Source organism: Pleurodeles waltl, chromosome 3_1 (assembly GCF_031143425.1).
Source record: "Pleurodeles waltl isolate 20211129_DDA chromosome 3_1, aPleWal1.hap1.20221129, whole genome shotgun sequence".
Taxonomy (NCBI): domain Eukaryota; kingdom Metazoa; phylum Chordata; class Amphibia; order Caudata; family Salamandridae; genus Pleurodeles; species Pleurodeles waltl.
This window is the reverse complement of record NC_090440.1, coordinates 362530250-362544746: the sequence shown is the minus strand read 5'-3', so window position 1 is coordinate 362544746 and position 14497 is coordinate 362530250. Positions and strand designations below refer to the sequence as shown.

The 14497-nt window shown below is 44.6% G+C and overlaps 1 protein-coding gene across 2 annotated transcripts in view; it reads right to left on the bottom strand.

The window, feature by feature from the left end:
* SQOR (sulfide quinone oxidoreductase) overlaps positions 1–14497 on the bottom strand; it is a 169486-nt gene that overhangs the window by 81560 nt on the left and 73429 nt on the right. For both annotated transcript variants that reach the window (XM_069222530.1, XM_069222529.1), the window contains exon 2: positions 12513–12745. In XM_069222530.1, the coding sequence (XP_069078631.1) occupies positions 12513–12737 (225 nt within the window). In that variant the 5' untranslated portion in view covers positions 12738–12745. The remainder of the gene's footprint in view (positions 1–12512; positions 12746–14497) is intronic.

Here is a 14497-nt window from a genome sequence, read left to right as displayed (position 1 = left end):
TGCTCTGAGCTGGGGTGAACCCAAATAAGGATATTTCAAAGAGTAGAGTAGGATTGATTTTGGAGGAGATTTTGCATAGGTTTATGAGAACTTTCATTTTTGACAGGGTCTGTTTCAGTCAGTGAGTCCATCCATCCCTGAAATATTTCCATGCATTTTAGTATGGTGTGCACATTTTGTAATGATAATAGTTTTAAATATAGCTGACCCAGTTTCAGAATTTTAGAGAACAGAGCCTTGGGACAGAGATGTATTAATTATTGTATACCAGACTGAAGTGAGAATGCTGAAGTTCTATTTGATTGCCTTTGCTGGAATTAAGTTCTTGATGTGTGTGGTGGGTCGCATTTCTTTTATTATTTTAGACAGATATTATTTGTTGACTTGCTGGAATGAATCCCATATGCCAGTTTTAAAGATGAAGATAAGTGGTGAGGAAGGTTTATTGGCGAGGTCGGCTTTCAGCTTCCCAACTTTTTTTTTTAGAAAACTGAAACAAACCTATGTGACTTTTTCTCGTCTTGTGTTTTGTGTTATCTCCGACGATACTGAATATAGTTTGCAAGGGTTTTGTGTTTTTTTAGTCAGAAGATTTTATTCTGGATAAAAGTTGTTTTCAAGTTTCTAATTTCTACTGTGAACAGTTTTCTGGCTGTCTCCAGTTCAGACTTGCGTCTGTCTGATTTGTATTTCTGCCATATTCTTTATAGAGCAGTGGTTCCCAACCTTTTGACTTCTGTGGACCCCCACTTTATCATTATTGGAACCTCGGGACTCCCACTGAATCATTATTAGAATCCAGGAACCCCCCCCCACTGAGTCATTGCCGGAAGCCAGGGAGCCAGGCCAAAACAGTGTCGATGATTTGAACCGCAAAACAATACACAAAAATACAGAAACATGCATTCCAACAAACACATACACACATTATAACACATTTTACTTAATTTGCAAACAAATAAAATAACAAAACTAAAAATGTGCATTTTAATATGAAGGTTGGAGGTTTTTAAAATTCAATTGAAGCCGCACACCATACATACTATATTCTGTTTGATGCACCGGCACTGTTTCCACAAATCAATCTGAGGATACTAATTTAAGTTTTATTCGCCAATTTCAGATTCCTTGACAATTACAGTATGTTTGAAAAAATTCAACTGTACATTTAGCCACTTAACTGATATACACTTAATTAATCGTACTAGTTAATTTTTAAGCAGGCACGGACCCCTGAGGAGGCTTCGAGGATCCCCAGGGTACCCCCGACCAGAGGTTGGGAACCACTGTTCTAGAGTCTTGAATTCTTTTCTTTTGATATGTAAGGCTTCATTGAAGCATAGTTTGCTGGGAGATTGTTTCTGAGCTTTTAGTTTCGTTTGGGCTGTATAGCTGACTAATTCCGCAACTATGTGTTAGGTGCAGATGATATCTATGTGGTCATCCATATTAATCTTGTTTAGCACAAGCAGTTGATGCTCTTTTAGGGGCTCAGTGGTGATTAATTTGCAGTTCTAGACTTATTTTTTGATTTTGGGAAGTTTGTTGTGTGTTATTGGGAAGCTGAACTGTACAGGGAAATGATCAGTCCAGTCAACTTTAGTGGGGGAAGGCAAGTGGAGCCTTCGATGGATGCAAAGAGGCAGTCTAGTAATTTTGCTTTGTTGTGAGTCCGTATTGTGGATCTTGGGTTCCCTCAGTCTATATTAAAGTTTCCAATGTGCATGTTGAGGGTGACCTATTCAGAGAATAATACAGTTATTAAAGGGTTTCCGTGGTCTATAAATTATATGGTCGTTCAAAGTTAAGGATTTGCAACCAGTGCCATTTTTGTGCATTCAAATGAGGGATAGGTGGTTGTATCTGACTTTTGGCAGGTGAGTCATTCTATGAAGGTTGTTGCCACTCCTACTCCAATTGTGCCTGGTCTGTCTTATTTTAGGATGGAGTACCCTCGTCGAAGGAGGGAGTTATTGATGTTTTGGAAGAAGTCATTTAGCCATGTTTTAGTGATGCCAAAAAGGTATGTGCTTGTTTGTTCTATTAGCTCTGCAATTTGTGGGTGGTGAGCATTCACAAATCTTACATTGAGTAAGGTGGCAGAAATAGAGACGATGAGTGCTAGATTGGGAGGGTTTTAAAGAGCAGGTAATCTGTACTAGGTTGTTGAGGTTGGCTCTTCTTTTGGGTTAGGTATGAAAGGACATGTTGACTCCAGGTAACAGAAATTTATTGGTTAGGAGGGCTCAGTAGAAGATGTCCGAAACATTGTGCCGGGAGCCTGTGAATATGAGTGATCCTTTACTTAAATTAAGCTGAATTGGAAAGGGCTTGAACCCTATAAATAGTGATGTCGAGAAGGTGCAGGGAAAATGCCAAAAGGGTGTTTTTTAACGCTTTTGATAGAGTCACTGTTGGCACAATGGGTGTTGCCAGGGGCTGTGGTTCATAAAGATGTGCTTTGTGGGGTTGAGAAGGGGAGATTGGGTGCAGTGGGTCAGAGGGTGGCTGAAATGGAAACGGAGCCCCAGAATTGGGAGATAAGATAGGTGATGAGGCGGGACTCCTTGCGCTATTCTTATAGTTAAGTGTGTATTAGCGAAGGAAGAAATAGCAGCTATTGTACAATGCTGAAATATATTTATTGCACGGGCCTGTAAAATATGTAGGTAGGGTGCTCTAACAGTATGGACCAGACACTGCTGAAGCCATACAGTCACTAGAGAGTGGGGATCTGCAGGGATCGAAGTGCGTGGGTTATTCCGCTAGATTCTATACGGAGACTATTATTAGTACATAAATGTGCCTCAAATTTGCTTAGCTCTGAAACGGTGAACTATAGCGTCCATCTTGGTAATTAGGTATCACATACCTTTAGGAAGGTATCTCGAGCCAGGCAGAAGTAAACGAAGCTGATTTGTTAGAGTGTACGGTCAACTGACCATGCTCACTGGATTAGGCGCTACTTTCTTCTCCCTGCTATCCACACTGCCATGGCTTCAGTGTGTTTGATGAATTAATGGACCATGTAGAAGCAACTTTGACGGTGTGAGGCACTATTTCCTCGTCTCTTGGCTGGTTTGAGGTGCAGTAATTGCTGTTGGGCGTGGCCCACTTCTTTACGGCGAGAATGAGCTGTTCTGCATGAGAATCCGAGATGCTCTATCAGGTGAGAGGTCGGCCTATGGGTTCCCTATAGGTCGGCAGTGTTTTCCTTGAAAATTCGTTAAGTGGTCGAGGGATCAGACTCTGGATGGAGGTCAGTTGTCACTCTTGGTCTTCGATTTCCGCAGAGCTGATCGTTTCATTGAAAAATCGAGTTGTGGAATGATTAATTGGTGAAGGTTTCATCTCCAGCTGAGGAGCTAGACTAGAGCCACTCGGCCGGCCATGTTGAGTGATACAAATGGATAAACAAAGTGAAATGAGCCTTACCAATACCAATCCTCCCAAATCCACTCTACTCAACTCTGCCCCACTACAATCTGCCCATTCCAATCCAAAACAATCTGCCCCACTCCAATCCAAAACAATCTGCACCACTCCAATCTAAAAGAATCTGCACCACTCGAATTTACCCCAAATCAATGCTCCCGCCACAATCTAAAACAAATCTGTCCCACTCCACTCCAATCTGCTCACTCTAATCTGCTCCACTCCAATCCAAAACAATCTACTCCACTCCAATCTGTCCCACTCTAATCCAAAACAGTCTGCCTCACTCTAATAAAAACAATCTGCACAACTCTAATCCAAAACAATCTGCCCCATCTCAAACTGCGCTTTGCCAGCCTAAAACCATATGCCCCACTCTTATCTAAAACTACCTACCCCACTCCAATCTGTCCCACACCAATCCAAAACAATCTGCCCCATTACAATCTAAAACAATCTGCCTCACTCCAATAAAACAATCTGCACCACTCTAATCTAAAACAATCTGCCCCCTGCCAATCCAAAATAATCTGCCCCCTCCAATCCAAAACAATCTGACCCACTCCAATTCAAAAGAATCTGCTCCATTCCAATCTGCCCCACTCCAATCCAAAAGAATCTGCTCCACTACAATCAGCTCCATTACAGTCTGCTGCACTCCAATCCAAAACAATCTGTCCCACTCCAGTTGTCCCCACTTAAATCTGCCCCACTTCAATCCAAAACTATCTGGCCCACTCCAATCTGCCTCACTCCAATCCACAACAATCTGTCCCACTCCAATCCAGAACAACCTAACCCTCTCCAATTCACCCCACTCCAATCCATCCCACTCCAATTTGCCCCACTCCAATTCAGAACAATCTGCTCCACTCCAATTCAAATAATTCTGCTCCACTCCAATCTGCTCCACTCCCACATGCCCACTCCAATCCAAAACAATGTGCCCACTCCAATCTGCCCCACTCCAATCCAAAACAATTTGCCCACTCCAATCCAAAGCAATCTACCCTACTCCAATCCAGAACAACCTACCCCCCTCCAATTCACCCACTCCAATCTCTCCCGCTCCAATCTGCCCCACTTCAAGCCAAAACAATCTGCCCTTCTCCAATCTGCAAGACTCCAGTCTGCCCCACTCTAATCCAATCTACTTTACCCCAATCTAATCATCTCCACCACAACCCACTCCACACAATCTACCCCACTCCAATCCAAAACAATCCAATTTACTCCAATCTGCCCCACTGCAATCCAAAACAATCCGCCCCACTCCAATTCAAAACAATCCACCCCACTCCAATCCCAAAAAATCTGTGCCACTCCAATCCAAAACAATCTGACCCACTTCAGTCCCAAACAATATGCCCACTCCAATCTGCCCCACTCCAATCCAAAACAATCTGCCCCCTCCAGTCTGCCCCACTCAAATCTGCCATACTCCAGTCCAAAACAATCTGCCCCACTCCAGTTGTCCCCACTTAAATCTGCCCCACTTCAATCCAAAACTATCTGGCACACTCCAATCTGCCTCACTCCAATCCACAACAATCTGTCCCACTCCAATCCAGAACAACCTAACCCTCTCCAATTCAACCCACTCCTATCCATCCCACTCCAATTTGCCCCACTCCAATTCAGAACAATCTGCTCCACTCCAATTCAAATAATTCTGCTCCACTCCAATCTGCTCCACTCCCACATGCCCACTCCAATCCAAAACAATGTGCCCACTCCAATCTGCCCCACTCCAATCCAAAACAATTTGCCCACTCCAATCCAAAGCAATCTACCCTACTCCAATCCAGAACAACCTACCCCCCTCCAATTCACCCACTCCAATCTCTCCCGCTCCAATCTGCCCCACTTCAAGCCAAAACAATCTGCCCTTCTCCAATCTGCAAGTCTCCAGTCTGCCCCACTCTAATCCAATCTACTTTACCCCAATCTAATCATCTCCACCACAACCCACTCCACACAATCTACCCCACTCCAATCCAAAACAATTCAATTTACTCCAATCTGCCCCACTGCAATCCAAAACAATCCGCCCCACTCCAATTCAAAACAATCCACCCCACTCCAATCCAAAAAAATCTGTGCCACTCCAATCCAAAACAATCTGACCCACTTCAGTCCCAAACAATCTGCCCACTCCAATCTGCCCCACTCCAATCCAAAACAATCTGCCCCCTTAAGTCTGCCCCACTCAAATCTGCCATACTCCAGTCCAAAACAATCTGCCTGCTCCACTCCAAAACAATCTGCTCCACTCCAGTCTTCCCCACTCCAGTCCAAAACAACCTGCCCACTCCAATCTAATCTGCCCAATTCCAGTGTAATCCGCCTCACCCCAATTCAATCATCCCAATACTTCCAAATGCACCCCACTCCATTCCACCACAACCCAGCCCACTCCAATCCAATCTACTCCACACCAATCCAACACAATCCAGCCCAATCCAATAGACATCACTTTAATCCAGCTCACACCAATCCACCCACTCCAATCCAATCTACCCCAATCCACCCCTTTCTACCTCAATCCAATCCACCTCACCCAAGTTCAGTCCACCCCACTCCAATCCAATCCACCCCGCTCAAGTCCAATCAACCCCACTCCAGTCCATACCACTCCAGTGTAATTCACTCCACTCCAATAAATCCAATCCGCCGCTCCAACCCAATAAATCCAATCCACCCCACTTAATTCAATCTGACCCACCCCACTCCACCTCACTCCAATTCACTCCACTCAAATCCACCCCACCTCAATCCAATCCAATCCACATTATCCCAGTCCTATCACTCCAATTGAAGCCACCCATCCCAATCTGATCTAATACACTTCAATCCACCTCAATCAAGTCCACCTCACCGCATTTCAATCCAACCTACTCCAATCCACACCAGCCCACTCAATCCACCCCACTCTACCCAATCCAATACACCCCACTCTACCCCAATCCAAACCATTCAACTACTTCAATCCACTCCAGCCTATTTCACCCCACTCCACTGTACAACAATGCACTCTGACAGTCTGCCACTGAACCACTGAACTCTACTCCCCTCTACTCAACTCTACAACACTTTACTACCCCTACTCCACTCTACGACACGGTACTCCAACAAATCCACTCTACGACACATTCTTTCTCTCTTTCTCTCTCTCCACTCCATGACACTCCACACCATGTACAACAGCCACACCGTTGTACAACAACACAAAAACACACTGCCAAACCAATAACCCTTGTAAAGGTGAATCCTATTAGCTTTGCCAATGCGTTATCCTTTGCCTTTACTAGTATTCACCTTCCTTTGTTCTTTAACCAGATCTGTACCTTGTTCCTGAACATAGGGATCTCATTCCGTTATTTTGCTTATGTTTGCAAGGATGTCGTTCATCATTTTCTGGATACTTCGATGGTAGACTGGGATGGACTTCTTGCACTTCAAATTATTTCCTTCTCTTCTTCCACTTTTTTCTTGCCCAGCCTCTTGATTCCCCCCTCATTTTCTTCTAGTGTCATTTTCCTTCTTAGTTTTGCAGTCACTGACAGAGGTATTTTACACTGTCAGTGTCCTCTCTGAAAATTCTATTTCAATTACTTCTCATCTCTTGGTTGGCTCAGTTTGAAAAACATGTTTTGCTTCACGCACTAATGTAATGTGGAGATCAGACTTTGTCACCACTGTGTAGTTATACTTAGGTCAGCCTTTTTTGTTTTTCTATTTTTGTTTTGCTAATAACTTTGCCACTGTTAAAGCCCCTTTCAGAAGGCCTTGGGGCACACCGGGGATACTGGATTCTGAACAACTGGGTCAAGTAGCCCTTTTGCACTTGACTCTCAGTAATAGCTGTGGACACGCAGCTAAAAGCTCCCCTGGGGGTGTTATAAACAATAACACATTTCCACTTGTGGTTGGGCTCTCCTATTCTGCTCGTAAATCCCTGTCCCTCCCGCTCTTCGTAATATGGTAGGAGTTATTACCCATTCACTGGTAGCCGCATCCAGGAAATTCTCACTAGTAGTACGTAACCTCAAGAGTCCACTCCAACTCTTAGAAAGATAGTCAAAAGTGTGTTGGTGCCACAGCGCTCTTAGCCGTGAGTCCGCCAGGGCCCGATAGGTCCATAACTAGTCTTACCCACTCTTACAGCGAGAAAGCTTGCAGTGTGTCAGTGGGTGCCCTGTACGTGGGCACTCACAATGCGCTGGTCCTGTTCGGAGAGTCAGCTGCACGCAGGAGACACATCAACACATTGTATGCAGACTCTGCTCTGAGCTTATGTGCCTGGTTCCAGCAACAATCGGAGGTGTTCCAGTGCGACTCCTGCACAGTAAGTTCTGCACTCCTCAACGGAGGGGGTGGGAGTCGGATTCCGATGCTCTGGGTTGTAGTCTCAGTGATGTGGCGATGCACACACGGCATCTTCCTCAGTTCACATGGGCCATTCAGGTACAGTCCTTAATGGTTTCTTGTGATCTATGGGTCATGTGACTTCACATTTCTTAGGTCAGAGCCCGGTCCTCACAGCAGTCTTGATTTCAGCAGTCCTTCTGGACATACAGGGTTGCTGCAACACTACCGGCCAGGGCGCAGGCCCTCACCACAAGGTAGTCCATACCACAGTGGCCCCTCCTGGCATACCAATAGCCTTTGCACAGGGTCTCAGTATCTGCCATTAACGTCTGCAGCAGCCCCTACCAACTTACGGGGGTCGCTACAACCAGCGCCACCCAGGCTTCACTATCCCCACATGGCACTCTGCTCACAGCAGCCCTTTTGTGGCATGCGGGGGTCGCCATCTTGGATCTGGACACTGGCAAAGACCTGATCGGTGAAGCAGCCATCTCTTCACACCTTGGACCAGGAGTCCACTCAGTTTGGTTACCAACTGAACCCTGACCCCTTCAATGCTTCCTCAAAGGGCATACTGGTCCTGGCAAGCATGCAGGCTCTGGTACTCCAGGCTCTAGAGCAGGTGGTCTTGGTTTCAGTGGGTGATGTCCCTTCAGCCAGCAAGGAGACTAGCAAGCCTTGGCTCCCAGTCCTGGTGACAGGCAGATGTCTTGCAGAGCTTTCCCCTCACACAGCCTATCTGGTTGCTTGGCAGACAATATTTTATGGAGTCTCAACTTCCCCTTCTTATAGTTCATTTCCAGGTACCAAATGTGATTTAGGGTCTGAGTCTTTGAAGTTCTATGTTGAGGTTCCGCTTCTTTTGAAGTAGATACCTCTCCTCTCTCTATCTTCCTATTGAAAGGCTGTTTGTAATAGCAGGAGAGACTATGAAACTGATAGTTCCACAGCACAGGCCATGGGAGTGACTAGAGTCCACACCTGGAGGTCAGCAACAGAGATATGTGCGTCAAAGGATTAATCCGGGGCTCCCAGCCCTACTCCTTGTGATTCCCTTATCAGACCCATCTTCTTCTAGAGAAGTGTCCAAGCTTCTTTCTTGTGATCTCTCACTGAATCAAAAAGCACCCTTTGAAGTGTACAGGGGAAGACTCTCTCTCCCTTCTCCAGTATATCTCATCCATCTTACAGGAATGTAGCAATACACAAATCTGTCTAGGGGAATTCCTCTACCTTCTCATGTCTCCAAAACGGTACCCTTTGACCTCCATGTAAAACACAATTACAGGCACACTTGCACTCAGTGTATGCACAGAGCACACACACTAACCAGTACTGCTACCTCCAGGCATTGTGCCACCCCAGGCACTGATACATTCAGCACACATATTCACACAATCTTAATCTACACTGTTGGCTCCTACAGCATACTAGATGTACAAATATACAGGTCAGCCACATAGACTTTGGGCTTCTCCATGGAAATGCTGCTCTCTTTACATGTGCACAGCTTGCCATTTGAATGTACACTATACATCAAAATGGGCTGCCGCTCTCTGTGACACCTCCTGCCCTCCTTGGAGAACTGCCATTTCTTTACTAGTCCAACCAGGTGCCAAAGGCATGTAAAGAGAGACCACAAAGCACAGAACAGAACAGCAGACTTGGTAAGCTCTGAAATGCAAAGGGACTAGCACCATTTAGGCATCATAAACAGATACTGTGCAATTCAATGGCATCGTTAAGGGGTGCGGATTACTTATTGTCAAGAAAAGAAGTTTATACAAACATAGCATGTTTTAGCTTCCTCTCCGACATGCCCCGCCCTTTGCGCAGCATTCTATTCTGTAGGACAAGCCTAAAACATAAGGAAAATGCGTCACTTAACATTCTTAACAAGAAAGCCACATCACTGCTCATCTTTTATTCCATTTCCGAAGTTATGCCTAGACTCCTAGTATAGTGTTACAGCCACTGCAGAGGGCTAAACCAGCCGTTATAGGCCGCTTCAACCTGTAACATAAGAGCGGGAGCTTATTAACTGGCATGTCTCAGCCAGCCGCCACACATGGGGGCTCTCTCAGCAGCTTGTCTCCCCTTCTCTGCTCAAGCTGTGCATTTGTGTTAGTTACTGCAGGCTGCGCGCATTGCCCTGCAGTTTCCGCAGTTAGTGACAGGAAGGAAAAGCAGGGGTTGTCAGGTTTCCACAACCCACTGCTATGGAGATTGGTTTCTTTAGCAAGGCAGAGGGAGACACAGGAGCTGTGGAGACCCCATCCACCTCACACAACTCTGGCTCTCACTGCATCCGCATACCACTGCGGTGTGACCCACTGTAGGAGGTGCGGGAATACTGCGCTCTTTGCCACTGGCCACAGCCTAGCTGCCTCAGTCCTCTGTACAACTCCTCACATCAGAGAGGACAGGAGGAGGGACAGAGACGGGCGGCGGCCTATCTCCGCGCACTCCTGTGGGTCACTGCCAGTGTTTGTAGCCCGCTGCTGCTCCACTGTCTTCAAAGGAGCCCTCAGCGTTCCAACCTAATGAGATCTTAGCACTGCAGTGGTGCATCTCTCCACAAACCTGTGTAATAACGGGGAACATGTAAAAACACGTTTTTTATTACAGAGTGAATGGTACTAAGCTCTGTATGTTCTGTTGGCATTTGACAGTTCCTAACGCTGCTTTACAGATGAACCAAGAGAAGCCCTGAAATGAGATACTGTAGCAATTCCACTTTGCCTGCTAGTGAAATCTGTCAGTACAGGGTGATCTGTGCTGCACAAGTGCGCAACACAGTATCTTAATAAGATGACCTTGCCCTTCTTAAACCAGGAAATGACTTTCAGGCATCCTTCATGAAACTTAAAACCAGCATAACTAAACTGCACGTGATCTTCCAAAACCATATATTATACAGCACACCTCACACACTTCCAACAAGACACAGAATTGCAGCTTAGGTGGATGGCAGAGATGCCACAAAAGCGTCCAAACAAAACTTTAACACACACCATCATACAATACTAAACATCTAAACTTGGGCACTCGCAAACCTTTCCCCGGCGGCCACAAAGTATGGTATCTGCCCGAGGGCCTCATTAATGCCAGCACAGTGGGAGCGGGGGTTGGGAGGGGGTTAGTTAGGCATAGGAGAAGTGAAACATATACATGGTGTAGTCAGTGAGTAACTGAGTTATTTTGAGGTTTTTATTCCATACTGCCCTCTAAGTTAAGCCCCACGTCTCTACAAAAGTCATAGATTTGACAATACTGTGTTATTCTGATTCTGAAAGGCTATCCCTCTATTGCTCCATGGGGTAAGCCTTCTCTGATTGCTACAGCTATGTTGGGAGAGGCAAGTGTGAAAAGGAAGTAACTAGACACTGAACTGAAATGAAAAAGAACTGTGCAATATGAAACCAGAAAACCTAGGATCAATCCTGGCGTCTCCACTTGACCAAATTGTTTCATCCTAGGCAATTGGCTAATTTGACTTTGCCTAATTTTTTTTCATCATGACTTATAAGAGTACTTTCAAATACATGAGTTCAGGATATATGCTGTACAAAACCTTCTTTTGTGTTTGAGATAACAAACTATAATGTTGTCCATGTATACTAACAACCCGTACCACCGAGATGGTTCCATGTGATAACTGACTTGCCTCCTAATTCACTATTGACAATGTTGTACGGCTGGGATGAAGCGTCAATATTTCTACACTATTTTTTGATAAGAGAAATACACTTTTTGAATTTTGAAGAGTTTTTATTATATTTTTACATGTTTGTTGCAAGATGTCTCGAAAAAAGAACGTGTTCCTAAGGTTACGTTTTGCAAGGCACCTTATCTGCTTCTTTACTTTTACTTCAGTTAGACTGTAAATAAAAGCTTACCCATTTAATTGACTTCTTTATGGTTAGTGCTTTCTAATGTAAACAGTAGCCCAGTGCCGTCATGCAGCTGGTGCCACAGGGGAAGGGCAGGAGGGCCACTTTGAGCAACACCCAGTAGCTCCAGTTAAATAATATATATATATATATATACTTACACATACACACACACACACACACGTAAGGCCAGTTGATTCAGCCTGCATCTGTTCTCCTTAGTGTGTTGGTTAAAACTCCAGTCACTCTGCTACCTTATAACACATCTAATTGTTAAAATGAAAACATGAATATTGTCATCTGTCTACTTCTTTAGAGTCCAGTCTGAGATGGAAGCTTCAAAACCTGGGTGAGAAGTTAGCAAACCTGACTGACTACGACTGACTGAGTATGAGAAGTTGTGCCAATGGCAGACTAAGCACGTTACAGAGCATAACATATGTATAATGAGTAACTGCGCTTCTGAGTAAAGAGCACAGCCACCAAATGGAGTTAGTACTTGAAATATAAATGGAGAACTAAAAATTAAAACAATGTACTTCCACACCGGAAATATGAATGGCTGACTACAGTGTGGACCAACAAGTCTAATGAAAAAGTCAGTGTTTGGTATTACAAAGTACAGTTGGTGTCGACTCGTAGTCTAGGTGATCCCGCATGCCAGCAAGTGCTGGAAGACCTATATGAACAGGATGCATGATTTACACGAACACACAAGTATGCACGTGCACACCACAGCCAACATTCTGATGAAGGAACACATGCCCATGAAGGTTGGATTAGTCACACCTGTCAGGGCTGCACTCTGCTTACCTCACTTGGCTCAATGACTGCCACCTTTTCAGCTCCCACTTTCCTCTTCATGCGTGCACTCATAGTGATGCCAGCTGAGCCTCCGCCTACCACAACCACCTCGTGGTATTCCTTGGCAGCCTGCCTGCTGGTCATGTGTAGCCGACGGCAGCCCGCATTCTGTAACCCAGCTTTAAGTAAATGTTGAGCACAGGAGACAAAAGATGATCCCCCAAGGTTTGCCATTGCCGAATCTGGTAGAGAAGAGAGAAAGCAGCTGTTAACAGCCTGAGCCAACATACAAGGTTCCTTTTTTATTTTTTTTATTTTTTATTTTGAGAGATGCACAGCAAGATACGTAAATACAAAAAACAGCAAAAAAAATATATTACTTCATTCATATTTCACATATAAAACAGTGCTGCGATATTCATAAAAAGCCATCATGGGTCAAAGTGCTAAAGTGCGAAGATTATATAAACGTTTCCATTTTACTATCATAAAAAAACAATTATGTTCTGTCCAACCATCGTGTTAACGGGGCCCAGATGGTTTTCCCCATCTTCCTACGGGCCTGGCACTTAAGCGCGCACAGACCCATCTCCAAATAATACATTGAGCAGAGACGAGATAACCATTGATTGAAAGTAGGTGAAGCCGGCTTCAACCAGTCTGAAGCAATGCAACAACGGGCTATAGACATGGCCAAGAACAAAAACCTCTGGGACTGGCTGGTGCACACCTCTCCATCAATCCCCAATAGTGCAAGTTGAGGGGTTATCACAATTGTCTGGCACATGATTGTTGACAAATATATAGCGATATCGGTAAAAAACACTCCATACAAAGTTCCAATGAATGCTAAGAGATCTTTCCTGGCATGAACCTGCACACTGCCAGTGAATGCTGCAGTTACTCACACACTGGTGATAAATGCTGTAGTGAATCAACAGCGTTGGCACTGTGGTGGATGCATTAGCATACAAAATAAATCGTCTTCTGGGGAGATTTGACATTGCAAATAAATACAACAAAATTACAGGTATTGTAGAAAAGAAGCCTTTAGATGATATTGTGATTGTATGGTACTGTGTTGTAATAGCATTCATAGTGCTTCAACTCCTGACAAGGCACCAGAGCGCATTAGTGGATGCATGGTACGCCCTGTGGGAGTGCTTGGTTGGAAGGGTGTAGAATTGCAAGGTGGTCTATGTGGGAAGCACTTGGTGACATCACCAGAGTGGTGCTCATATCTTGTTTTAGGTAGCTGTCCTTGTGCAATGGTGGCAAAAGAAGGGAAAGATAGAATGCATGCACTTCACCTAAATTTATTGTTGTGCCTTATTGATGGGACTCTATTAGATCCACACAAGATTGATAAAGTCGCTGTCCTCTGCATACCCTGGGTACAGACACTTGTGCCAGATACTCTTTATAATCCCAATGGGGCCACAGGGTGGCCATCTGTCATGCAGTTTTTACATTCAGCCATTGTAGAAAACCTCACTATTGTATTCCCTCCAGAAGCAATGAGGAATGACACAGCCATAGTCAAAGTAAATGCTCCTTATTCACTATTATACTAAAGGCTCTTTACCAGGCTTCTTCAACAAGTAGCTCCTGAGCTACTGGTAGCACGCCAACTACCTATAAGTAGCTCTATTGTGTGGAACTCAGCCTCATAAATGAGATGTTTTTGCTTGGTTTAAATTGTCTGTATAAGTCAAAATTAAAAAGTGTGTGTTCAAGAAGAGCGTGCTTTCAGAACTCACTATGGTGATGGGGCAACAATTCTTAAATTTCCAAATCATAGTTAAAAACGATATTTAAGTGATAAATTATGTAACTGGGAAAACCTATTACTAATATAATTACCTTGGTGCCAGGGACATTACAGCTATGGCTGTTATGTATTACCCACACAGAGGAAAATCCACATTTACAAAGCCTTTGCTAGGGTCGAGCGGAAAGCACTCTGCCCCTGGTGTAATCTCTCTAGGGGCTTT